Here is a 26,882-nt window from a genome sequence, read left to right as displayed (position 1 = left end):
GGTTTAAGTGTAGCTTTGGCAGCTGGAGAGCTGATGTGGAGGGACACAGCTGGAATCAGTCAGCAGATATCTGAGTTTTGATTAATAGCATGTCTGAGATTAATAGCCCTGAATTTCATGTCTTAATAGGTTGTCGATGGTTCTTTTTATTGGCCATATTGCAGTGCTGTATATTACACTATGTAATATTACAAAGGCTGTCAGGGTTTGATGAGATGTGTAAGGGTTATTAGAGTTAACAAAAACTAAAAAAAACATTTGCGTTACTTGAAATTAAATAAACTTTAACTGAAATATATATATATATTTATATACTCATTTTCATTTAGTTGAACTTGATGTACTACAGCAACTAAAATGAAAAGAAAAAAAAAAAAAAACTATATACAATATGTACATAAAAAAAGAATAAAAATGACAAGAAAATAAACTAACATTACAATCAGTTACTAAAACTTACTAAAGTTACTAAAACTAAAATTAAGGTGAAAACCTAACATATAAAAATTAAAACTAATTTATATTAATAAAAACTTTAATAGCATTTTAATGAATTTAATAGTATTTCAACTAAAATTGAAAAAATATTTGATAAACTAAATGCATATTGAAAAAACAACTAAAAATGACAGTAACAAGTACTAAAACTTTAAAATGAAAATATAAAAATATTCAAAGTACTAATAAAAACACTAATAGTATTTCAATGAGAATTAAAATTTAAAGAAAAATTGATAAACACAAATTAAAGAATTAAAATAAACTTAAATACAATATAATAACTCATTTAATATAAAATATAATTTATTATAAATTTATTCATAAAAACTGTAACACTATTTCATTGAGAATTAAAGTTGATATAAAAGTGGATAGAGTGGGAGAACTTGCACAATTGGTGGCTGACTAAATACTTTTTTGCCCCACTGTATACATACAAAATAACAAAACAGAAAACAAACATTTAAACCAATACAAAATGTTAATAAACACTGGTACAAAATAGATTAAAAAAATCAACACAACACGTTTGACTACATCTGTGACATGCTAATAGTTTGAAGTTATAAAAGGGCAGTGCTGTAAAAGATTAACAGCGCAAAGTTGAATCCCTTGAGTGAGTCTGGTAGCAAATATTTGCAGCTAACTTTCCTCATGCATAGTGTCAGTAGATCCGTCCCGATCTCTCCATCAACCATTAACAATCTGTCTTTCTGTTCCAGTGTTGTTCCGGCACCACTGCCACTGGCTATTGATAAGGTAAGCGCTCACGACTGCCTTTTTAATGCATTATATATGAGCTTGTCCAAATTAAACAGTGGTCATCAATGAATGTTTTCCAGTTCATTATGTTCTTGTGTTTTTTGAATACCAAACAGCATGCAGCTTTGCCATGTTGTCTCAAAGCAGCTGTCTTATGAATGCCGTTGATTTCTAAGTCTTTGCTTTGAATCAACACCTCGCGTTATGTGCCGCTATCTGAGGTTTGCACGCTGCTCTCCGTCAGGCTGTTATATGGTGTGTTTGTGAACAATCCTGGAGGTGGTCCAGATGAAGTTAGATAATGCAGTTATCGTTATCCTCTCATGCCATGCTCCGTGTGGGATGCCTCTGTGAAGCTTTAACAGGGAACAATTCGGTTGAGTAGCGAGTCATTCCCAGAACAGAGGTGTCTTTCTTTAGAAGTTTTAAATATGTACTCATGCTTAATCATGTTCGTGTTTAAGCCGAAATATAATAGCATTGTTCATTGTGTGCTTTTTGGTGCATCTAAAGTCAAATGCTATTACTGACACCATGTCGATCAGATCTCAGCAACACTAGACACGCCTGCTTCCCAGTTCACGTCATTTAGTGCATTACTAAAGTGAAGGTAAGGTTGTTTGAAGTACATTACCATTTGAAAGTTTGTGGCTGGGAAGATTTTATAATGCGTTTAAAATAAGTTTCTTATGCATACCAAGGCTGCATGTCTTTATTAAAATGTATATTAAAATGAATTTAACAGTAATATGGCAATCTGTAGGCATTGAGAGTCCAAATGCAAAGATGTTGCATGTAGAGATTAAACGATTCAGTGAGCTGGCCTTTATATGTTTATATTTATATATTTGATTAATAAAAAGGTAACTACCGGTATATGTAAGTTATGTATTTTATTATATATAAAATATTTTATATATATTATTTTTTTAATGCAATTTAAACATTTCACATACACACACACACACACACAAGCAGCCATTGCTCTAGTCTTCAGCTGTTTTTGATTAATTTAATGCATACAAAAAATTAATTTCATTCAAATAACTAAAAATATACTGACTAAACTCTTGAATGGTAGTATATGCATAGTTTTTAACTGATATTGCTCACAACTTCTTATGCTATAGAAGACAAGAAGTTGTGACTCTGCTGTAGCAGGTTTTAAATGTAGGAGCCTTAAAGTGAAGTAATAATGAATGTTTAGGGGAGTGTGTTTCGAATTCAGTCAGAAGTTTTAACTTGAGCAGATGGATTAGGAAAAACAATTGGTGAATGACGTCAGTCTGCAGAGTGATGACATAATCTGCATCTGTGATGATGACAAAATCATGCATGTGTAAATCATTACGTCATCGTGCTCAGAGCCTCTGTCTGTTCTAATGAAGACAGTGTGGATGGACTGGTGTCCGCCTTAAACCCCATGAATGCAGGCCTGCCAATGTCACGTCCATTTCCAGTTGCATATAGCACTTCTATATCTGACTGCAGCATCTGACGCTGTCAGTATAAAAATACTCTTTCCACCGCCTCTGCTGTGGGAGCGTCTCCTCATGTGGATTCAATAAATGTAACTAAACTTGAGTCACGATTTCATTATTTGGATCGTTAGGGTTACAACTGCTAGGAATGAGGCAATTCAATTTAAGAGCTCCATATGAGGAACAAAGCCTCTATTCATTTAGACTGGGACCATCCAAGGCTATCTGCCAGTTTTCACCTTTTCAGATGATGTTGTTTCTTTTGGTGAGACTGAAAACGGCTTTTGACTTAAACTGTGCTGCTGATTCAGATGGATCAAGGACAGCATGTGAAAAGATGCTCAGTAGGTTCAAAGTGTTTTATTGAGGCATGCATATCTATGGTTGTGAGATGGATTCACTGTGTGCAGATTTCTTTTTCACTGCTTTTTTTTTTCTTCTTTCTGTCATGCAGGTGTCTGCAAATACACCCAGTATGTATTCTCAGGAACTGTTTCAGCTCTCCCAGTACCTGCAGGTATGGAGCAACACTGACATCTACTGGCCATCTAAAGACATTAAGAGTCCAAATGTTTAGATGCATGTTGAGATGTTTGTCCGTTCAGTGAACTGGCCTATAATTATAAAATGTACTTATATAGTAGTATTGTTATTAATCCGTATTAGTATTATTATTATTCAAATAAAACCAGTATATACTATCTATTAGTCATTCACTTCCCCCAAAAAGAATCAGAATCAGAATGAGCTTTATTGCCAGGTATGTTTACACGTATGAGGAATTTGTTTTCATGACAGAAGCTTCCGCAGTGCAACAGAATGACAGTGATGGGACAAAAACACAGATAATAATAAAACACACCCTAACCCTAACAAGTAAATGGGGAATAACAATATATAAAATGATATACTTAAAAAATGTTACTAAAAATATTACATATATATTTTACAGTATATAAAATATTTTAATGTTACCATTTTTTCTTTGCTATTATTACTACTATTATTACACTATATATGTATATTATTATAAGTTTGGGGTCGCCGAAAAGATTTGAATGCTTTTGAAAGAAGACTCTTATACTCACCAAGGCTGCATTTATTTAATGAACTATACAGAAAAAAACTGTAATATTTGGGAAAAAATATTTCAATTTAAAATAACTGATTTCTATCTGAATATAGTTTAAAATATAATTTATTCCTGTGATCAAAGCTGAATTTTCAGCAGCTATTAATCTGGTCTTAAGTGTCACATGATCCTTCAGAAATCATTCTAATATGCGGATTGGCTGCTTAAGAAACATTTCTTTTTTCTTTTTGTGGAAACCATTCTAAATATTTTCAAGATTAAAAAGAACAACATTTATTTGAAATATAATTTTTTTGTTACTAATTCTTTATGCAAATTAACAATATTGCAGTCTTTACTCTCACTTTTGCTCAATTTAATACATCCTTGCTGAATAAAATTATACATTGAGTAGTATAAATATTGTATAATGGTATACATGTTAGAAATCAGATAATGTTGATGTCGTGTTTGTGTCCTTCAGGAGGCCTTACACAGAGAGCAGATGCTGGAGCAGAAGTTGGCCACTTTACAGAGGCTGCTGCACAGCACACAGGAAGCATCAGAGAGCAGCTGGCAGGTACGGCACACATCGCAACTAAAGAGAAGACCATTATTAATTATTCAGAACAGATGACTTTTTATAGGCATGTTTAATAGTGCTTAGAATATGTTACAGTTATGACTGTTTATTCCACTATACTTATGTATTTGTCATGATGGCAAGGTCTGTTTGTGTCTTTCCAGGCTTTAATCGATGAAGACCGGTTACTCTCTAGATTGGAGGTGATGGGGAATCAGTTGCAAGCATATTCAAAAGTAAGGCCCGTGTCTGCAGATTTGGTTCTGTGCTGACAGAAATATAGATCCTGTTTCACCAAAGCATGTTGTTTTCTCAGAACCAAACAGAAGATGGTATCCGAAAGGAGCTTGTAGCCTTAACAGAGGACAAACACAATTATGAGACGACAGCCAAAGAGTCCCTGAGGCGGGTCCTTCAGGAGAAAATCGAGGTGGTCAGGAAGCTGTCCGAGGTGGAGGTAAAAACACATAAAAAACCTTTTATTAATACATAAATAAAAGAGCTATTCTAGAGAGCTATGTTTTTATATATGCATGCTGCATTTACTTAATTTTATATACAGAAAAAATTTTAAATAACTTTTTTGTATTTTAATATATTTTAAAATATTATTTATTCCTGCAATCAAAGTTGAATTTTCAGCATCATTACTCCAGTCTTCAATGTCGCATGACCCTTCAGAAATCATTCTAATATGCTGATTTGTTGTTAATGAAAAAGCAATATGCAACTTAGTCTATGCATATGGATTTTACCATGGTAAAGGAAGTTTTAGATGTAAAGAATCATACCCAGTTATATCCATTAGATGTTTTCTGTTGTATTTGTTGCAATTGATCCATTTTTGTGTTGCAGAGGAGTTTGAGTAACACAGAGGACGAGTGCACACACCTGAGAGAGATGAATGAACGCACACAGGAGGAGCTCAGTGAACTCGCCAACAAATACAATGGAGCGGTCAATGAAATCAAGGATCTCACAGAAAAGATCAAGGCATGTCTGCCGTTCACCCACTGTCCCGCATAAAACCTGTTAATTTGCTAAACCTGTTAAAGAAATAGTTCACCCAAAATGAAAGTTTGCTAACAATTTATCACCCTCAGGTCATCCAAGATGTAGATGAGTTTGTTTCTTCATCAGATTTGGAGAAATGTAGCATCGCATCACTTGCTCACCAATGGATGCTCTGCAGTGAATGGGTGCCGTCAGAATGAGAGTCCAAACAGCTGATAAAAACATCATGATAATCCACAAGTAATCCACACCACTCCAGTCCATCAGTTAATGTCTTGTGAAGTGAAAAGCTGCGTGTTTGTAAGAAACAAATCCATTAAGACGTTTTAACTTTAAACTGTTGCTTCCAGCTAAAATACGAGTCCATAATATTGCTTCCTCCTGTGAAAAAGTGATCTTGTCTGAATCAGGAGAGGAATATGCAGATCAAGCACCGTTTACAAGCCAAAACATCTAAAACAGTTCTAAACAAATATGTGGGCAGATTTTGATGTGAGAGGACAACAGGAGGACTTTTTCACTGGAGGAAGCGCTATTATGGATTTTGGCCAGAAGCAATGGTTTAAAGTTAAAACACATTAATGATGGATTTGTTTTACAAACTCGCAGCTTTTGGACTCGCAAGACATTAACTGATGGACTGGAGTGGTGTGAATTATTGTGATGTTTTTATCAGCTGTTTCGACTCTCATTCTGACGGCACCCATTCACTGTAGCGCATGCATTGGTGAGCAAGTGATGCAATGCTACATTTCTCCAAATCTGATGAAGAAACAAACTCATCTACATCTTGAATGGCCTGAGGTTGAATAAACTTTCAGAAAATGTACATTTTTGGGTGAACTATTCCTTTACACTTTTCAACGTTTATGTTCAGTTGGCGGAAGTCAAACACGAGGAGCTCACTCAGAAAGGCCTGAACGAGAAGAAAGAGCTACAGCTGAAGATTGAAGAGATGGAGGAGAAGGAACAGGCGCTTCAAGCTCGAATCGAAGCTCTGCAGGCGGACAATGACTTCACGAATGAGAGACTAACGGCCCTGCAAGGTAAAACACTCAATCATGCAGTGTTTCTCTCAGTTGGGAGTCTCAGCACATCCTTATCATGGTAACTAAATAGACGAAACAGGTTGAGGAGGAGCATCTGTCAGTATAGAGCTCTTGTTTTAATTTTTGGTCATCCCAAATCTTCTCGTTGTCGTTTTCCAGTCCGGTTAGAACAGCTGCAGGAGAAAAGCATAAAGGAAAACAACAGTTTAGGTGAGTTGGAGACGCATGCGTCTGCTAGTGTGCTGCTAACCTTGCATCACCTCCTTGATTAATTCAGCATGGGAGCTCGCCTTTGGTTGCCTGTTTTTCATTTTTTTTCTGTCTGTCCGGCTTTGCTTCCGTTATGACCTGTTCTGTCTTGAAGGCCTTGACCTTTTGCATTGAGCATGTGTGTTCAAGTCCGCACCTATGTATACGGTTTAGGACTTTTACTTGACTCCCCCCCCAATTTGGCCGTTTCTCAATATGTTCTCACTGTGCATTTGATTAATTAATCATTATATGTGGAAGGTAGTCTGAACCAAGCTGGTTGGCCTGTTTAGTTATTTGTACTAGACTTCTTGCTTGATGATAAAGCTCTGAATGTTCAGGACCCATTTTATTCTACCACATTGCTAATTATTTAGATTTTAAGTGTCATTTAGTCAGTGTTTAATTAGGGTTGGCGCTAAACTCGGCAAGAAGATTGGACACCCCTGGTGTCTATGTAGTTAGTACACAGCAGGGCACTAGGGTTTGAAACAGCCCAAGAATCACTTGGTTATTTATATTCCTGAACCGATTTCTAGAACCACATTCTCTGGCAATAATAAGAGAGGCAAATGAAACTACTGATGTGGCGCGCCACAGACCACAAACCTCTTGGCAGAGACGTTTCGCTCGCTGAACTGTCCCTTTATCATTCATTTCCATGAAATATACTGATCTCAGGAATGATTAGGATAGCGTAACGTGTTTGCTTCAATAAGACCTGTGTAGAGAACATCAGCCTGTGCACAGCCAAAAGTGACTGAAAACTCCAAAGATGCTGTTGTTTGGCATCAAAATATGTGGTTGTTAAACCACGAATGGTGCGCATGCCATTACACAACAAGGCCTTTTGCTGTAAGAGCATAACTGTACAGGAAACTGACTTTTATAATAGGGCAGCCAGGTGGAAACAATGGAAGATTACAGGGCTGCATGATTTGGGGTAAAATGTAATTGCGATTGATTTGAAATTGTAATTTATTTATATTAGTTAGTTATTTTCTGGTTTTATATGCTTGTTTGTAGGGCTACACAGTTTGGCTAAACAATAATTGATTAAATATCAATATGACTATAAAATAATAATAATATTAATAATCATAATTTGTTTTTATAATTATTATTACTACTACTAAATAAAAGAACATTTGAAATATTGCTTTCGTAATGCTATTTCACTGTAAAAAAAAAATCATGTATTAAAAAAGGATAATGCAACAGTTAACCAAATAAATGCAGTATTTTATTTTACAGACTCTAAAAGTACAATACTAATATTTATGGCATTCTTAATTTATTTTTCAAACATTAAACAATAAAGCTTTTATTTTGAAAATGTTATTTAGAAGATTCCGAGACACATTCAGTATTTTTGAAACTTAGGGAATGGAATCTTCTACAAAAACATCATTTAATTAAATTTTTACATTTTCTTTAAATTTTTATTTTTTTAGATTTTTTACGAGTTGCAGGTTTGCTGTGGTTGTTTGTAGGGCTGTACAATTTGGATATAAAATTGTATTTGTATATCAATATAACCTTAAAATAATATTATTATTATTAATAATAATAATAATAATAATAATCATCACCAGTTGTTAGTAGTAGTAGTAATTCTTCTACTTAATAAATAAAATTTAGAAGGATTGCTATTGTAATAATGCTGTAATATTTCACTGTAAAATAGAAAAGGAAGTATTTAAGTAATATAAGTAATATAATCACAGTACAACTATAAAATTACAATACTAATATTTATAGCTGCCTCAATTTCTTTGATTTTAAATGTTAGAGAGAGCTTTAATTTTGAGAATTTATTTGAAAGATTCCCAGCCAAATTCAATATTTCTGAAATATAGGTGGTGGAATCATCAATTGATTTATCAGTCCCAGACCTCCATGTCACAGTGTCTGTCCCTGAGGTGACAGGTGATTGACAGGTGTCAGTCAATCTCTTCAGGTCCATGAATAGCTGCAGTTTCCCGTCTGTGTCCTTGTCCCGCTCTCTGCATCTCTGTCGGTTCCATCTCATGTTGTATCCTGTAGATCTGGCTTCTGTTTTAATATCATCTGATGCCCCTCGATGTGGGGATTTCTTCCATTTGCTGTTCATTTAATGGAGGGTTTTTCTTTCTTTGGTAGACCACTTTCTTTTAAAGAGTGGAGGAGACTGCACTTTAATCCAACAGTACATTGAGTGTCAATGTGAGTACACAGCATTCTTTCCAACGTCTTCCTCAGCCGTACTAATGAACCATCTTATGAATCAACACCAAAGCAGGCAGCAGTTATTCTCCTTTTACTCTGTAAAGTGAGGAAGGTGTTTACAGGGACATAAAATATAGCACCGGCCTGCATCATTTTTACTCAATATACTTGTTTCCTACTAATTTTGAGATTAGTGCCTGTTTTGCTCAAGCATGTCCCACCTTTTCACAAAATATGATGCATTTTGTAGCATTTTTACTTTTGACAAGCATTTGTTAGGTGAAGCCGTCTTGTATTTTCCCTTAATCAGCAGAAAAACACCACAAAGACATGATTCCTGTCTTCCTCTGAGCCAGATTACAACTATTTGTTCAATTCTCAACCAGTTTTCACATGCATTATTAATTCTGCAGATGTTATTTTATGCCTAATGCTGGTTTCCGCTTGTCCACTCTTTTGCGTATAGTGAGTTAAAATGACACATTTAATGTCATTAAAACAGTAAAACGTTTGACATTTGACTGCTTATGTTATTTTAATAAATGGATAATTTCAAATGAATTGAAATCTTCATTTGTTTTTGAATGTGATGGGTTTTGATTTATTTTTTAACTCAGCATCATCAAATTAGGTAATATTAGGCTTTTTAATTTTTTTTTGGCAAATCACAGAATTTTTGTTTCAAAATTCAGGGCTATATAAGTTTTAGACTTTTTTTATTTTTTGCATTTGCAACCAATTTAAAGTCTACTCCCTGTTGGCGATACTAGAGACATTTTTTATGTCCATATGTGGTTCATCAAATATTAATATAGTAAATTTCATTTTTAGAGTGCGTGCCAGTGTTTCCTGATTATTTCTGTTGTACTGCTCTGTTGTACACGCAACAAGAAATTCACCGTGAACAAATAACTCTTATGAAGTGTTTTTTTTTCATTCAAAAAAATTCACAAAAATAATTATTCAGAATCATTTTAAACCAAGACACATTAGTTATTAAATATTATTTGTTCATTAGTATTAGCAGACGTCTTATTAAAAATGCATATTCACAACATACTTTTGTAATAAAATCATATATTCATTTAGAACACTATTTATTAAGTATTTCACAATTTTTTTTGGTTATTGTCTAGCATAGTGAAGCCCAATCAAATCAACTGTAAAGTGGGTGACATGTTGGAAATGCAAAATAAATGTAATTTCCCCCCCCTTTTTTTAATAGGAAGAAATATGCAGTCATCTTTATCAAGTGATTTTATAATTTGGAAGATAAAATTTGTTTTAGTGTTGACTGTGTATTTGACAGTAGTTTTTCAAGCACCTTGTTCCAAATCTGGTGAAATGCTGCCTTCATTTCTGACTTTTATTCAGCTTGTAATAGTTCTAATATTGATCTTCCTTAAAGCTGCAGTCCGTAACTTTTTTTGTTCAAAATTTACAAAATTTATATAATGAGGAAGTACACCATGAATCCATTTTCCAAACCGTGTTTTTGGCCTGTCCTGAATCACTACAGTACACCTATAATAAGTGTTTATATTCTGACTATTTAGACTGGTTCGGGTAGGTACCGCTGCGGAGTAGCCCAGTACCTGCGTGATTCACCATAGACATAAACAGAGAGAAGTAGCTCTGGCTACAATGTTCTTTCGCAAGACGCACGCAGTTCTGTTTATTAACCGCTAGAGCGCCAAAAGTTACGGACCGCAGCTTTAAGCAAACATGAGAATTGTTTATTTTTTATGTTAAGCAATAAGGTTTGAGAGGCCATGCTGTATACGAATATATTTCACTATATTGTGAAACATAGAGTGGCCTCGAGTGCATTCAGGAGTCAGTATTTACACTATCTGTTGTTCAATCTAAAATATGTATGTTAGATCAGCTCAAAAGCTGTCCCTGAGATTCATATAATCTCTCAATACATAAGTGAATATCCTTCTCCAAACTTCACACGGATTCTTAATGAAAACACACTTGCATGCCGTCTGTTCTCACTTCACCGCCAGCTGACTTGGATTTTCTCGATTCCTGGGGATTTTCACTCTCACCAGCATGTGTTCTGAAGTCTATGAGCTGCCACTGATGCTTTTCATGTGTCACTTTTGCTTTGTTCTCTATGTATGGAAAATACTACAAATGCAGTTTTTTTGCTGCTGAGACTGTATTCAGTTGGGCTGCATCAGTGCTGCGTCATATTTAATGCTCTATTTACTAGATGTACCAGGTTTGGTTTAGTAAGCATGAAGACAGATATACTGACATGATTTTTCTCTGTTCTAACCAGCGGTGAGGCAGCTGAAGGAAGCTGTGGACTCATCCATTAACAAGCTGTCCAACTTTGACGGTAAGAGCACAGATTGTGTGTTTTTAATCGACACTAAGAGCATTTTCACACTTCGGATTTCGGTGTGGTTCATTTAAGGTGAACCACTCAAGAAATGGAGAAGAGACCTGACATGTTTTCCTGATTTATTCCACAGAAGTCATTGATGCACATCTTCAGAATAACCAGACGACAGTGGACAACAGCTTGGCCAGTCCAGACAGGCTTAAAGGTACCGTCACATTTCTGTCACTTTCATCTAAGTTTCATCAAGTCTGTTTCTTTCTAAATTAAGCTAGGTTACAGAGAGAGCCATCACATTACCATATGATGCAATCTGATAGCAATGAAGGCACATAGTTTCACCCCTGGCCTCTATTTAAAACCAAATTAAACAACTGCAGTCTCTGGGTGGCAGGAATGAGCATTATGGTTATTTTTAGCATCCTCAAAGAGCATGATCAGGTCAGGGTCATTATTGTAATGAGCTCTAATAAGACCTTTCATTTATTGTATTTTTTAATGTTTTATCTTTCTTTCTTTCTTTTATTCTTCCTTTGTTTTTTGTTTTTTGTTCTTTTCCTTTTATTTGTTTTTTCTTTTTCTTCATTTTTTTTCTTTTTTGTTCTTTCTTTTTTCTGTCCTTCATTTTTTCCCCTTTCATTTTTTCATGTTTTGTTCTTTCTCTCTTTCCAGACGGACAGATGGATGAACAAGAACTGAACGAGCCCCAGAACAGGGTTTCTCTTCTGAAAGGTAATCCCTCCATTCTTTTGTGTGGAACTTTTCTTTTCAGCTTCTCTGTCTGAAATGCCAGTGCTGGTGTGTTTGTGTGATTTGGCTGGCCTGAACAGTTAGTCACCCTCTTTATCTGCACTCATTAGAGCTCAATGGACTGGCATGCGGCACAACTGTGCAGCCGAACAGGGTGTGTTATTCCCCAATCTAACTATATATGGTCTGCATCTGCTGGAGGTGACAGCGGTGGGACCCAAAAGTATTAGCGGTGGGCTCGAGCCGTCCTCCTAGCAGGTGTCTCAGCGTCATCCTGGTTTATCTCCTTCCCTCAGATCTTTCCTCTCGCGCCACTTTATGTTCCACCAGAGGACAGTCTGGAATGTAAACCAATTACAGCCCAATTAGACACTGAGTGCTTTCACAATGTCACGTACAGCTGCCGCTCAGATGTCTGTCAAGTCAGAAGAAAAGGGCTGTTTGTTTTTTTTTTTTACTGATACAGTGCATCACTTTTTAGTTTCTCCAGAAAATGTTTTTAGTGTTACATTTTAAAACTTTCAGAGTAACTTTAAACGGATATTCCACCACTTATTTACTCATTTACTTTCATATTTTTCCAAATCTGTATAACTGACTGTCTTTTATGGGACACATAAATTATATATTTTACTCAATATTCCCAACATTCTTCAAAATGTCTTCTTTTGTGTTATGAAGAGGAAAGTCATGTTTGGAACCACACGAGGAGCTGAGTAAATTATGACAATTTTAACTTTTTGGTGAATTTAATTTGACTATGCAACCAGTACAGAAACATGCTAAAACGTCTTAGCAACATTTTGGCAGCCACCAACATTAGCCTACAACTATGGCACTGACTTTTGCATAGACAGGCAGAATTTTTTTTTATTTTTTAGGTGGTTTACTTTAAATGAAAGACCTTCAACATATTGTCTCATAGAAAAAATGTTTAAAACCAGGCTTAAGCAGCCGTTACATTAATGAATGGTGATTAAATAGCCACTACAGTGACATGAGCTGAAATAGCACAAATCTCTACTGGTAGTTTGTTTTCTAGTTGTCATAGTGGCTCCTCTAAATCGAGGGCATTCACCCCCTTCTCATGCGGTTCATCTCAGATGTCATCAGCTCAGTTGTGACTCTCACCCACTCAGGCTGAAAATATTGAGATCATTCATCTGCTTTCTCCCTGCTGAGTCAAATCAGGCAGCAGGACATTTGGCTCCCACACATGCATTTCCATTAAGGCTCATCTATAGGGTCATATAATGGAAAACAGGATTTGAGGTTGAAGTATTATACAGCCATACTACATAAGGTTCATAATGGATAATTAATCCAATTCGAAGTCCACAAAGACCATTTATTGGAACTATACCATAAAAGCAGCTAATTCAGAAATCAATATGATGTCAGTCATGAGCTCATTAACATATGGCCACCCATCTCTACATATTCATTGCCTATTGAATATTCATCAACTTAATCCACTCTTAAGTGTCAAATAGCTTGAAAAATTATTATTTGAGATTTAATTATTTGTGTTTTTGATGCAAGACACCTGTAAAACTAAGTGAACTTTAAAGTGGAAAAAATGTTGCGAAAGTAGAATATAGTGTTATTAAGCTCCTGCTGGGGCAGATAAAATCACCTGGTAGACACTTTGTGTGTGTAGTTTTAGTTTGGCCATGTGCGACTCTAGTGTCATTTGACCTGGCTGGATTTACTGGTGAACTGTATCTGTATCTGTCCTAAATAAGAGATATGACACAGCAGAAACCTCAGTGTTGGCTATTCAGAATGTCACCGTTCGTTTTTCTTAATGTCACCGTTCAATTAATCTTAATTCAGTCATCAGCTCTCGTGATGGCAGTGAGCTCATGTCCTTTAATGGGACGTCAGATAAGGAGTGCTGGCTCGGATCAGGGAGGAAGTGCCAGTTTCAGCACCTCATTGTTCGAGGGCACTCTTGAGGAAGTGTAGGACATGCCAGGCAGACTCAGAGGTGGCCAAGACCTGAGGGACGTGTGCTCTACCTTGTTATTTCTTCTTGATTTAAACGGGGACTATTCTTCACTTGAGTAGCATGCATATGTTTCCAGCTGAAGATAATGAGGAGAAATCTGGATAGATACTGTAAATCACACTTTCTGGTGCAATAAAAAAATACTAAGCTCATAAGTGTACCTTAGGTGTAGTGCATACTATGTCAAGTTGCTGAATACTAAGTGTACATTGATATATAAATGTATATTAAAGTTATCTTTGGAAAATTATGGAGAATTTTGATTATTTTTTTTTTTATTTTTTTTTAGTTTAATTTTATTTTTAATTTTTTTTTTTTTAATTTTGTTTTATTATTATATTTTTTATAAGTATTTCTGTAGTTTTTTATTATTATTTTTTTCCAGCTTTAATTATTTTAGTACCATTAAGTTTTATGGCTTTAGTTAACTATAATAACCTTGGAACGAAATATGATGACAGTTTTCACCTTGACTTTTAGCTGTTTTTGCTTATTTATAAGTTTGTTTAGTCAAATATTAAATCATTTTAAGCCTTTTTTGGCCCCCTTAAAAATGTGTTTAGGCCCCGTAGTGGGTCAGGGCCCCCTGGTTGAGAACAACTCTGATCCCATGTGTTTGTGAGGAAGACATATTTAGTCAACATCTTAATTGTTCAGTTTATAATAGTCATTCAGAATTCTGCTGTATTTGTCTTTTATCATAAGACATTTCCATTTGTTTTTGCATAATGATTTGATTTGTCCAACAAGCTTTTGTTATATGTGACCCTGGACCACAAAACCAGTCTTAAGTGTCAATTTTTCAAAATTGAGATTTATACATCACATGAAAGCTGAATAAGCTTTCCATTGATGTATGGTTTGTTAGGATAGGATAATATTTAGTCGATATACAACTATCTGGAATCTGAGGGTGCAAAAAAAATCTAAATATTGATTAAAAAATCGCCTTTAAAGTTATCCAAATGAAGTCCTTAGCAATGCATATACAATGTATTTTTGGCTATTGCTACAAATATACCCCAGCGACTTAAGACTGCTTTTGTGCTCCAGGGTCACATATATGGTAAAATGTGCCACTAGGAGGCGCTGTTGAATTGCTCTTTCGGTCTTAGATTGCATCTACAACGAGGCGTCTGGCACAAGTTATTCAATTGCCTTAATGAAGAGTTATCTGAACACATGTAACCTTATATGGCTGTGATACACAATCTCAGCCATAAAATCCTTTTGAGACGCTCTTGATGAAATCCCTGAAGAAGGAGCAGAATGAGATTACACACCATTTCATGCACCCTCTCATTAAATAAATGGCAGAACTTCAGAAACACCGCTAAGTAGACGAGTTCGTTACATCATTTTGCCTGAAAGCGACTCCCTCGCTCGCAGTAAACACCCTTCGTCTGACATCATGACAGATTACCAGCCCTTAAATTAGCACATGACTTCACCGACATCTGTAGAGTGTTCAGAGAGGGGGACGTTCATCAGTTTATGGTCAGAGGAGGTTTCCCAAAAGCCTGTTGTTACAAGACCACATGAGAGACCAACTGGATGCTCCTGAGTGACTGCAAATGTGCGTTTGCTCGGCATGAAGTCATATGAGGAAATGCAGGAGAGTGTCTAATGCCTCTTTTGCTTGGCCTGATGCAGGTAATCTCAACGGCCCATTTGTAGATCTTCCATTAGAGCTGTCTGAGCATGCGCTGGACTTACGTAATCAGGCTTCAAGTTGTGTCGATGCATTTTGGATATTCTGTTGAAAGCCGGGTCGTGCATGTTGTGCGTTTGCGCTCGAGTTGTTCACTGAGCAAACAGAAATACTTCATCCTTCACATAATGAACTGATTCTGAGCAAACATCTTGATTTTGGTTTATGGTAATCATGTTTCAGTGCTTGATGTTTCTGCCCATGGGGTCGAACAGAATGTGTCGTTTGTGGCACCAAAGGTTTTGACCCATCGTGATGGATTGGTCTCACTCTCACAGTGATTGTGGGCTTTTAGGAGAAGCACAGAAATCTGATTTTATAGGTCTGTCTCAGTTTGAGACAGTGAAAAAAAGTCTGTTTATTAGGAACTTCAGCATTTTTACATTTGCGTTCTTGTGTAAAAGTCCCCTGGTTTTTTGCATATCTAAAAATGCAATGTTTGTATAAACCAATTAAATAATAACTTAAATGCCCCTAGATATGAATCAAAACTACATATTAGTAACTGACGCTCTGAAATGTATCGCAACGACAGTTTTGCATCTATTCAGTGAATGGTATAAAAACTATTCCGGTTTCTCTAGGGTGTTTTATTCAGAGCAATTTCTTGTCTCATTTTTAAAAGTACTACTAAAATTAAAAATATGCTTTGATATACATTTTTATTACAGTATCTAAATGCTCAAATAGTGAAATTCTATATCCTTACTGGTTGAAATTAAAAAAAAATGTAATTCAAAACTGTCACTTACTGTATCAAAAATAGTAGTGAAATTTTGCAGCCCTAAATGCACTGCCTTTCAAAGTTTTTATAAATTATACCACAATGCAAATTATGCCTAAACTAAATGTTTTGTTTTGTGTTTTGTAACTAATGGCTTCCTAATTTGTTAAAAAATACACTATATATTTTTAATTAACTGGTATTAAAATTACTTCATTATATTTAAAATATAATTTGATGTAAATTTTTATTACAGTATTTAAATGCTCAGATAGTGAAATTTCTCAATTCAGCTTTTTTTGATGACTGTATCCTTAATGGTTGAAATATGTTTTTCCGCATATATTTGTGTGCTGAATTGTGATTTCAAAACTTTCACTTACTGTATCGAAAAAAAAAAAGTTTTGCAGCACTAAACGCACTAAATCTCAACCTTTTCCCAAATTAAACTCCAGTGCAAATTTTGCCTGAACTAAATGGGTTTTAGAGCTAATGGCTTCCTAAAGACATGTTTAGGTGTGAAATGAATGCATCATCAGTATTAATGCTCGAGTCTCTAAGGGCTAGAATCATTAAGAAAAGTACTAGGATTTCGCAACAAGCTGCATGATTTAAAGCATCATTCATGTTCGGGCAGGATGAGTTATAAATGCAGTACTAGGTGTGTGAGGTTTCATTTGTCAATTTATCTCTCTTGATGTCTTTTTCACTTTGTGTCAGCCATGTTGTTTCTTCATACTCCCTCACTACAGCGTCTGCTCTGTGTGTATTTGTAGAAATGGACAGGAACCTGGAAGCTGGAGACACTGAGCAGGTCATTCCACACTTCCACCGAGAGCTGCAGGAGGCCCAAGAGCTCGCCAACACTGGCAAACAGAAATGCCTCGAGCTGCAAGGTACAGCAGGGTGCTAAACGCTCCTTTCATAGAGATTCGTCATTAATAATTGAGGGTCATGATTGCACTGTGTGAATCGCTGAGCATCTTTTTCTCATCAGCTCTTCTGGAGGAAGAGAGGAGAACCAACAGACAGCAGACTGAAGAATCTGCTAAACAGATCCGCTTCTTACAGAGTGAGTCCTTCAACACTTACATGAATTGTGCTTTAATCTTCAAAAAGACTTCAAAATCTAGTCAGTATGGGTTGATGAACAGTTTTTAGTCACGCACCAATTTATTTTATTTTTTTTCAAAAACATTAAGAACGAAATAAAAAAAATTTATTTAGCAGAAAATATAAATACTTTTAAATAATCAGTTAATTACATATTTAATAATCAACACTGAAATAAAAACTGAGTTATATATAAACATTTAAATTGCACATAAGGCATTTTTATCTTAACTTTTTAATGGTTTGTGTTTCTACTCCAAATCATTGTTGAAATTAATTTGTATCTAAACAGTGAAACCAAAATTTTAATTTTCATTTAGCTGAAAACCCAATTTTTTTTAAAAATAATTAGTTAATTATATTTATTTAATAATCAACACTCAAATAAAAACGGTGTTGTATATAAATTGCAGGTTTTTATATAAAATGTTTACTGATTTATGGTTCTGCCCCAGTTTTTATTGAAATAAATTTTTTAACCAAAAAAAACGAATATGAAATTAAAGTTCATTTAGATGAAATTTCTTTTTTTAAATAATCAATTACATTTATTTTAATAATCAACATTAACAAAAAACAAAAAAAAACAGAGTTGCATATAAACATGTAAATTGCGCATAAGGCAGTTTTATATAAACTTTTTAAGTATGTAATTATATTTCTGCTCCAATTCGTTGTTGAAATATTAACGTTTAAACAGTGTCTGTAATAAGAAGATTGTTTTCATGACAGATTTATTTAAACATGCATTAAATAATGAATATATGAGGTTAAGTAAAAATAGGAGTATGTAATATAGTGCATATTTTTATGAAAATTCTCCTCTAGAGTTATTTTTTCTGGCTGACTAACGAGTTCATGGAAGTTAAATGGCTTTCCTGAGGTAAAAGTTATGTTTTATTGATGATTTTACACTATTGAAACACTTTGAATGATTAAATTAGACATGATGCATTTCGTTATGTCGTACAGTTTTATTCAGCATACCTTCTGATGTTCATTCTGTTTTTTTTGCTATAACTAGTAGTAAAGAGGAAGAGATTATTGGTTCACGTGCCGATTGAACTGAGGTGCTACAGCGGTCTGTTACGACATGAAGGAGCATCAAAACAACATTTATTGTTTGAATTTTGTTATAAAAATGACCATTTGAATGCTCAGGCTTTTTTTGCACATATCAAAAGCTCAAACCTTAATGCGATTATTGGATTTCAGACATTCTATGAGTAATGTTTACTGAACTGAAAACAGCACAGACTAAAAGATCTCTGTTCAACATAATGGAGGTCTATTAAAAACGAGAAATCAATATTGTTAATCCAACACTAGCCATTGCAGAAATGCTCATTAAACGTCACAGCTTTGGTCAATGATTTCAGCCCTCCAAAACCAAATATGTGACCCTGGAGCACAAAAGCAGTCTGAAGTCGCTGGGGTATATTTTTAGCAATAGCCAAAAATACATCGTATGGGTCAAAATTATCGATTTTTCTTTTATGCCAAAAATCATTAAGATATTAAGTAAAGATCATGTTCCATGAATATATTTTATAAATTTCCTACCGTAAATATATCAAAACTTAATTTTTGGTTAGTAATATGCATTGCTAAGAACTTCATTTGGACAACTTTAAAGGTGATTTTTAGGCATATTACCACCCATTAATCATGGCGAAATCACTGTAACTCTTCTTTGTCTTCAGCTCAACTGGCGAAGCTCCAGTCTGACATGGAGGCTTTGCGTGAGCAGAGAGAGAACACCATCACCACCACCCGTGAGGAGCTCTACAGCGCCCAGGAGGAGATCCTGTTGCTCCGGCACACCATGGAGGCCGCCACTGCTGAGCGGGAACACGAGATCGCCGCCCTGCAGGGAGACCTGAGCGCCGTCGCCGCCGAACTGGACAAATGGAGACAGAGGGCAGCCAAGTACGAAGTGGAGATCAGCAACCTGCAGGCCAGCTTCCAGCTCCAGAGCCAGCACCAGGAAAGAGCTAGCCAACTCCAAGGTACTCCATTGGTTATTGGCTGTTAGGAGCCCTAGCTGAGCAGAATCACTGTTAAACCCAGACCCGGTTCAGCGGTCGGGCCAGCTTAGCATGTCGTCATCGGCGAACCTGCTGGGTTCCTCATGTGCTGTTTGGCTTGTAATGTTCCCTGGATGTCATAAATCAAGCTGACTTCAGAGGAACAATGGCTGAGATCATCACTGATCTTTCTCTTTTCTAGCGCCTTTGATTCCTATTTGGAAACATTTGTTTCCTCTCATTTGCATTGTTTGAGTTCAGTTTTTCTGAGTGATTGGCCATGAGAAGAAAATTGAGTAAGTTAAATAAGTAAAAAACATGCAGTACTTTTTAAAAGATTGGGGTCAGTGAGATTTTTATTCAGCAAAGATGCCCTAAATTGATCAAAAGTGATAATAATGACATTTATAATGTTACAAAAGATTTCTGTTTCACATAAATGCTGTTCTGTTGTTCTTTCTAATATCTAAGAATCCTGAAAAAAAAAGTTTCCACAAAAGTTTCCAAAAAAAAAATTAAGCAATGTTGATAATGAACAGCAAATCAGCATATTAGTCTGATTTCTGAAGGATCATGTGACACTGAAGACTGGAGTAATGGTGCTGAAAATTCAGATTTTATCACAGAAATAAATTAAATTTTAACATGTATTCAAGTAGAAAACAGTTATTTTAAATGTTAATATTTTTTCACAATTGTACTGTATTTTTAATCAAATAAATGCAGCCTTGGTGAGCAGAAGAGATTTCTTAAAAACATTTAAAAAAAATCTCACAGACCTCAAACTTTTAAAATGGCAGTGTAAGTTCAAAGATTGAATATATGTTTCTCCACAGCAGAGTGTAATGCATGTGTGTTGTGGCTGTACTATCAAAACAGTGTGATTTTAAATGTTTATTTGCTGTGTTTCTTTAAGTCTTTGCATTTCACAAGACTGATTTCTTCACGTATTGAGAAGGCACACATGTGGTATTAATTTCACTAGGGTCTTTCTCTCCAGGCCCTCTTTAATGTGTCATCCAGAGTCACGGAAACAGTTTTATTATCGTCCATTCTGCGGGGTTTATTTATTATTTATTGGATCCTCGTTTGGTTTTCACAGAAAAATGTGCGTAAAAGTGTTTTGGCAGTGCTTCTGAGATCTTTTAAAGCCATTTTAGGCTACACAGTATCTCAACCAGTAAAATTAAACACGACAGGCTAAAATTGATACTAGCGATGTACCAAAATAAAAATTCCTATCTGAAACCAAAAGTGTGCCCACAGACACACTGGAGCGAAAGACAGGATGTGTTAAATTAACCTGTGTTTTGAATAACTATAAGTGTGATTTTGTTTTCATATTGTGTCATCATTTAATTTAGATGATGGTTTTAACTGGTTTTATTATAGATTGCAGAAAATGAATTAATAAAATAATTTTTGCCTTGAGGGATTATAAAGTAAATTATATATGAGCAACATCACTCGAGTATGAGAGCGATACCAGCTCTATATCAGGCCAGTATCGCTCGAGTACGAGAGTGATATTGCGTTTAAACAACAGTTCGACGGAACATGTGTAATTAAACAAGAAACAACGGAGTGCCTAATAAAACCCTCTTTTGTGCGGAACTACTTCCTTCCGCCACGGATTCAAAGCTAGGTAACAGTTAGGTTATTAGTGAGAAATAATGAGGTTATAAGAGAGAAACAATGCGGCAAGACGTGCATTTAAATGAGAGAGAGAGAGACAGAGACAGCGAAGCTAGAGGTTTCTTCTTATATTAACTAACATACTCTATGATTAGCTCAGTGAATAATAAAAATTTAAAAAAACATAGACCCGGCTAGAACAAGCGGAGTGATACGAAATTGTGAAAGGGCGTTCCTGTAGCGATACCAGTACAATATCTCACGGTTCTCAACCAATCAGATTTGAGAACCAGAACGAACTGTTGTATAAATTTATATATTAAATAAGATTATACACACACACACACATATAAATATTATGTATATTTAAAAATGTAATTTTCATTTTTTTTTACGTTAATGAACTGAACAATGATTACAGTTAAATACATTGTGTAATGAGGTGTTTGGGCAGTGAGTGGAGGGAATCAGTTTTATAATTAGTTTTTCTCTCTCTGTCTCTATGTCAGGTGAATTGGAGAAGCTTCAGGCCGAGTGCTCTAGTCTGCAGAATGAATGTGACAGTCTGCGGGCTGAGAAGACAACACTGATGCAGAAACTCCACAGACTAGAGGAAGAACTCGACAGGTGGGTCGCATTCACACTAACAGACTCTCTGTGTCGTTTAGATCATTTCACACATTTCACAACAAACATGAGTCACTATTTTTAAAGGGGTTTCAAGTACATTATGTCAGATTCCACACCTGCTCTCTTAAATGAAGAATGTTTGAATCACCATATTGCACAACAACTGCATCTCTTTGTATTTACAAAATACTTTTTCATTGATACTTTTTTAAACAACTGGTTACCGTTGTAATATTTAAGCACCTTTGTCCTGTACTTAATCTCCACCCTAGGCTGTGTGTGTATGTCTCTGTGCTGACGTTATCGTTTTATAAGTCACCGTTATGAGCTCATCAGCCCTAAAGCTTCACTTCATTATTAGGAATGTTCTACAACATTCTTTTCCATGACATGAATTTATTCCATTCATTAGTTCATTTTCTGAAAACTCCACAGAATGTAAACAGCACAATCTTTGACTTTATTTTCCTTTCTTTGTTTTGCAGCTCCAGAGAGCGGAGTGCAACGTTGTGCAGCAGCCTAAACGCTCTGGAGAAATCCCAGGGTGACCTGGAGAATAAACTGGGCTCAATACGAGACCAGCACCAACAGGACGCTAGCAAACTGAAGATCCAACTGGCTCAAGGCGAAAGCCGCACCAGAGACCTGCAGAAGGAGGTATGAGCAACCGAAGACCACCCAGACCTTTTATTGAAACCAAGTTGCCAAAATGCACAACCATAAACATTCATTTCTTTTATTCAGCAAGGTTGCATTAAATTGATCAAAAGGGACAGTAAAACCATTTATAATGCTACAAAACATTTATTATTCATCTCCACAAAAATATAAAGCAGCACTGATTTCAACATAGGTAATAGAAAATGTTTCTTCAGCAGCAAATCAGCATATTAGAATGATTTCTAAAGGATCATGTGACACTGAAGACTGGAGTAATGATGCTGAAAATACAGCTTTGATCACAGGAATAAATTACATTTTAAAATATATTCACATAGAAAAGTTATTTTATACAGTTATAATATTTCACAATTTTACTGTTTTTACTGTATTTTTAATCAAATAAATGCAGCCTTGGTGAGCAGAACACTTTCAAAAATATTTTTTTTTAAAAACGTACACACCCCAAACATTTTTTTTTGCTTGTTTTTGGTGCAATGATTGCATAATCTCTCTTTTTCTCTCCAGTACGATGACACTCAGAATCTGCTCTCAGATCTCCGGCAGCAGTATGAGCAGACGGAGCAGGAGAAACACTCCATCAACGACGAGCTGGAACAGTGCAAGGTCAACCTCAAGCTCCTGCAGGAGAAGGGCAGCAATGTGAGTCTTACAGCCAGCACATATCATTTACAAAGCAACAAAAAACAAAACTAAGCCAGCATTAAGATCTTACTCCAATTAATTAGCTGTCATCTACATTACGCCATTTAACGCGGTGGTCAGCAACCAGTGATAGATCTTACTTCACTGTTTTGCACGGCTCTGGAAAGCGCAGCAGAACACACATCTCACACGATTTTGTGAGTTGTTAGCAAATATTATTTGCAATTCAGCATTTGTAGGCATCATAGGTCCATTCAGATTTTCTATAATACCTTAAAAAGCTGTAGCTGAAATAGGTAGGTTTTATTAGATATTGTTATTTTTTATCAGCTCATATTGAGTATATCTTTTAGGGCTGTCAAAAAAAAAATCGAATTTCGAATATTTGTCGAATTAAAAAAAAAAACGTTGCATTTGAATTTTAGGTGTGCGTTAAGGAGACAGCCTTATCAGTGGCGCACGAGATGCGATGACAATGTAAGTGTCGTTGCATTATAATGTTTTTGTTAGCCTATCAAGTTGAAGCCACTAGATGTGGCGCTGCTGCGTTGTTAATTACAAATATTGTTGAAAAAGAGAACCTCAATGCGGAGAAGATCTTGTTTACATCAAAACTTAAACCAAGCCATTCACACAGAACACATATTTCGCGCATTTTCTAGAGGGACATCTATCACCGTTGCACTCGCATCTCGCACAAAGGAGCCGCATGTTTAGAAAGCCATGTAAAATTAATGCGAGTTTAACTTTGAAAAAACATATATCGAGACTTTATGGCGGGTTTTTTTCCCCATCCCACTGCGTCTCATGTTTTTAAACGAGAAATGTACTCTGTGTGATTGGCTTTCCACCCTTTGTATTAAACTATGCATACATACGTACATACATGATGCTGTTTTGTTCATAGTTAAGCAACTTGCTTAATTATAATTGGTTTATAAACATTATTTTAAACATTATGCACTTTTTTCACAGATAGTCATGTTATCTCATACTTTGAATAAACGTGCATTAGTAATATTTTGCACGATGCGCCCTCTTATGGCCTCAGAAGAGAAGCCAAAAGCTTTTCTTTACCCTAACTGAAATTATACATTTTAAATTCGAATATAATTAAAATTTTGATAATATTTAAGTATAAAATTCGAATTTAGTTTTTCAGCCATTTTGACAGCCCTAATATATTTATTAACCCATCAAAGACTTGAGATTTTTCATTTTCAGGTTCATCCAAGAGAAGAATATTTTCCACTCTTTTTGACACATTTTCCTTGTTTTTGGCCATTTGTGCACTTCAGTTTTTTGAATGTGCTACACAGAACTGTAGTTATCACCTTAATATCCCACAATTCCCTTCCCTGCCGATTTGCAGTCACAATCACTTCATGTGTTGGTGATTTTAATTTAACACTGATAAATTGTAGATAAATTGTTCTTTAGTTGAATGCCAATAAACAGTTTATTGTTTGCTGTGATTTATTAATGCCTTGAACACTGTCCTCGTTCCTGATTTCCTGCTTCTAGATGTTTAAATGTGTTTGTGGTTCTGGGGCTTTTGATATTTTTGTTTGTGGTGTTTTATCGATAATCCCACCCACCGCACCCCTTTTTATGGCCATTTTTGTTTGTATACGTTTGTATGTTTGTTGTAGTTGTTCGACTCCCCCAGCCTGATTTCCGTTGAATAGTTTGAAGATTGATTTTTTGTTTTATTTGTAATATCCCTTCCCTCCTCTAGCCATCCATATTGCAGCCTGTCCAAGCCATTTTCATCGGTCTATTCCTGGCTTTGCTGTATTGGTGCTTCGGCCAGTTGTGGTAGAAAGGTACACACGCTCCTGTTGAGTCTGTTTGTGTGTCTCCTGTATATCCACCTCTGTAAATATCATCACGTGTGTATATACGACCTGTGCATGGCAAACTCTCATCCGTCATCTCTGCACTTGCTTCGCCCCAAAATCCCTTTTCGGTGCTTGGCAACACGTGGGAACTCTTAACTGATTCCTCATCCACCCAGAATCACCAACTACTAACCAAACACATTAACTGTCTTGTCTTGCTTGGATCACTATAATGGTCATATAAATCTCTGCATTTGGGGATTTTGGATGCTATTTTCTTTTTTTTGTTCTGTTGTGGGGTGTTTTTGTCATCATATCATCTTTCTTTTGCTGTTCTTCTTTACTTTTATAAATTAAAGGCATATTTCATCCAAAAATGAAAATCTTGTCATCATGTACTCCCCCTGATGTTGTTTCAAACCTGTATGACTTGGTATCATTGAGAGAACACAAACGAAGAGGTTTTGACAAATGTTCATGCTGCTCATTTCCATGCAATGAAGGAATAAAGTGATCAGTGGCTGTCATACTGTGAAAATAACAACAGCATAATGACAGTCCATATGGACTCATGCATTATATATACATGGCAACCCTTTCAAATATATATATATATATATTTTTAAGCTTATGTTTCTGTTTTTGTAGATATGCATTATGAAGCATCTTTGGTATTTACAAGGCATATATTTGCTCTCGGGACATGATTATAAGCGTTCCTTTCTCCTTGTTTCCAATAAGGTGTGGAATGTCTCGAATACCTTTGCTGGATTGTTCTTTTGTCTGGAAGTCGGGAGAGATCTGTAACTTGAGACTGCATGTTTCCTGCAGAACCACATTCTCAATGAAGCCTGATAGAGTGCCAGCTGGCTGCACCCACTGCCAAAGCTCATCGACTGCTGTCTGACACATTCAGGGGCCTGTGGGGGCCTCGCTTTGACATGACTGTGACATGTGGGCGTATAACCCGGCCTGACTCAGGACAGCAGCGATGATGGGAAGCTCCCCGCCCGTCTGATAAGACTCGACACACCCGTGCTGAGATTCATGCAACATTACTGTCAGCACTGAAGCGCATTTAAAACACACACTCTCTGTTCTTTAATAGCCTACTATTTCTGTGGCTCATACTTTTTTGGGGATTTGAACTGCTAAGCTATACAAACGGAACATGCTCGAGCAGCGTCTATAAATAAGTATAATTTAGTCTTGGTCATACTGAAACTACAGATATATATAAGGAATGGTTCACCCAAAAATGACAATTTGCTGAAAATGTACTGACACTTAGGTCTTAGCATATAGATGAGTTTGTTTCTTCATCAGATTTGGACGAACAGCATTGCATCACCAATGGCTGCTCGGCAGCGAATGGGTGCCGTCAGAATGAGAGTGCAAACATGAGTCCATAATTCATATGCTTCCTCCAGTTAAAAAGTCCATCTCCTGTTGTCCTCTCAAATCAAAATCCATTTGTTTGAACTGTTTTTGTTTGTAAACAGTGTTTGATCTGATCTGTGCAGATTTCTCACCTGATTCAGGAGAACATTCTTATATATATATATGTGCGTGTCATAAATTATAAATATATTTTATATATTATTACAAGTATAATATAATTATATAAATTAAATATTTTCTTATATATGTCCAGTTAGTAATTTTAGTGCTTCAACTTATTTCAGTTATTTAAGGTAACATTTCTAATTTTCATTCAGTTCACTTTCTTATCCATATAATATTTATATTTTATTTGATCTCAGCTATATTTAAATCAACAAAAATTGTTTTACGTTAGGTTGACATAATAATTGTGGTCTCAGATGCTTTTGTCTGTTTATG

The 26,882-nt window shown here is 35.6% G+C and overlaps 1 protein-coding gene across 1 annotated transcript in view; it reads left to right on the top strand.

The window, feature by feature from the left end:
* Positions 1 to 25,630, top strand: part of slmapa (sarcolemma associated protein a) — a 61,656-nt gene extending 36,026 nt beyond the window's left edge. The window contains exons 4-22 of the mRNA XM_016240797.1: positions 1,224 to 1,260; positions 3,199 to 3,261; positions 4,301 to 4,396; positions 4,564 to 4,635; positions 4,716 to 4,856; positions 5,255 to 5,392; positions 6,291 to 6,459; positions 6,622 to 6,672; positions 8,854 to 8,916; positions 11,210 to 11,269; positions 11,406 to 11,521; positions 11,896 to 12,004; positions 17,245 to 17,364; positions 17,466 to 17,540; positions 19,285 to 19,590; positions 21,753 to 21,870; positions 22,359 to 22,530; positions 23,062 to 23,196; positions 24,938 to 25,630. Of these exons, the coding sequence (XP_016096283.1) occupies positions 1,224 to 1,260; positions 3,199 to 3,261; positions 4,301 to 4,396; positions 4,564 to 4,635; positions 4,716 to 4,856; positions 5,255 to 5,392; positions 6,291 to 6,459; positions 6,622 to 6,672; positions 8,854 to 8,916; positions 11,210 to 11,269; positions 11,406 to 11,521; positions 11,896 to 12,004; positions 17,245 to 17,364; positions 17,466 to 17,540; positions 19,285 to 19,590; positions 21,753 to 21,870; positions 22,359 to 22,530; positions 23,062 to 23,196; positions 24,938 to 25,021 (2,125 nt within the window). The 3' untranslated portion in view covers positions 25,022 to 25,630. The remainder of the gene's footprint in view (positions 1 to 1,223; positions 1,261 to 3,198; positions 3,262 to 4,300; positions 4,397 to 4,563; positions 4,636 to 4,715; positions 4,857 to 5,254; positions 5,393 to 6,290; positions 6,460 to 6,621; positions 6,673 to 8,853; positions 8,917 to 11,209; positions 11,270 to 11,405; positions 11,522 to 11,895; positions 12,005 to 17,244; positions 17,365 to 17,465; positions 17,541 to 19,284; positions 19,591 to 21,752; positions 21,871 to 22,358; positions 22,531 to 23,061; positions 23,197 to 24,937) is intronic.
* The last annotated feature ends 1,252 nt before the right edge of the window (positions 25,631 to 26,882 follow it).

This window comes from Sinocyclocheilus grahami, unplaced genomic scaffold (assembly GCF_001515645.1).
Source record: "Sinocyclocheilus grahami isolate Dianchi unplaced genomic scaffold, SAMN03320097.WGS_v1.1 scaffold601.1, whole genome shotgun sequence".
Taxonomy (NCBI): domain Eukaryota; kingdom Metazoa; phylum Chordata; class Actinopteri; order Cypriniformes; family Cyprinidae; genus Sinocyclocheilus; species Sinocyclocheilus grahami.
Note: the sequence above shows the minus strand (reverse complement) of the source record. Positions and strands in the feature narration are given on the sequence as shown.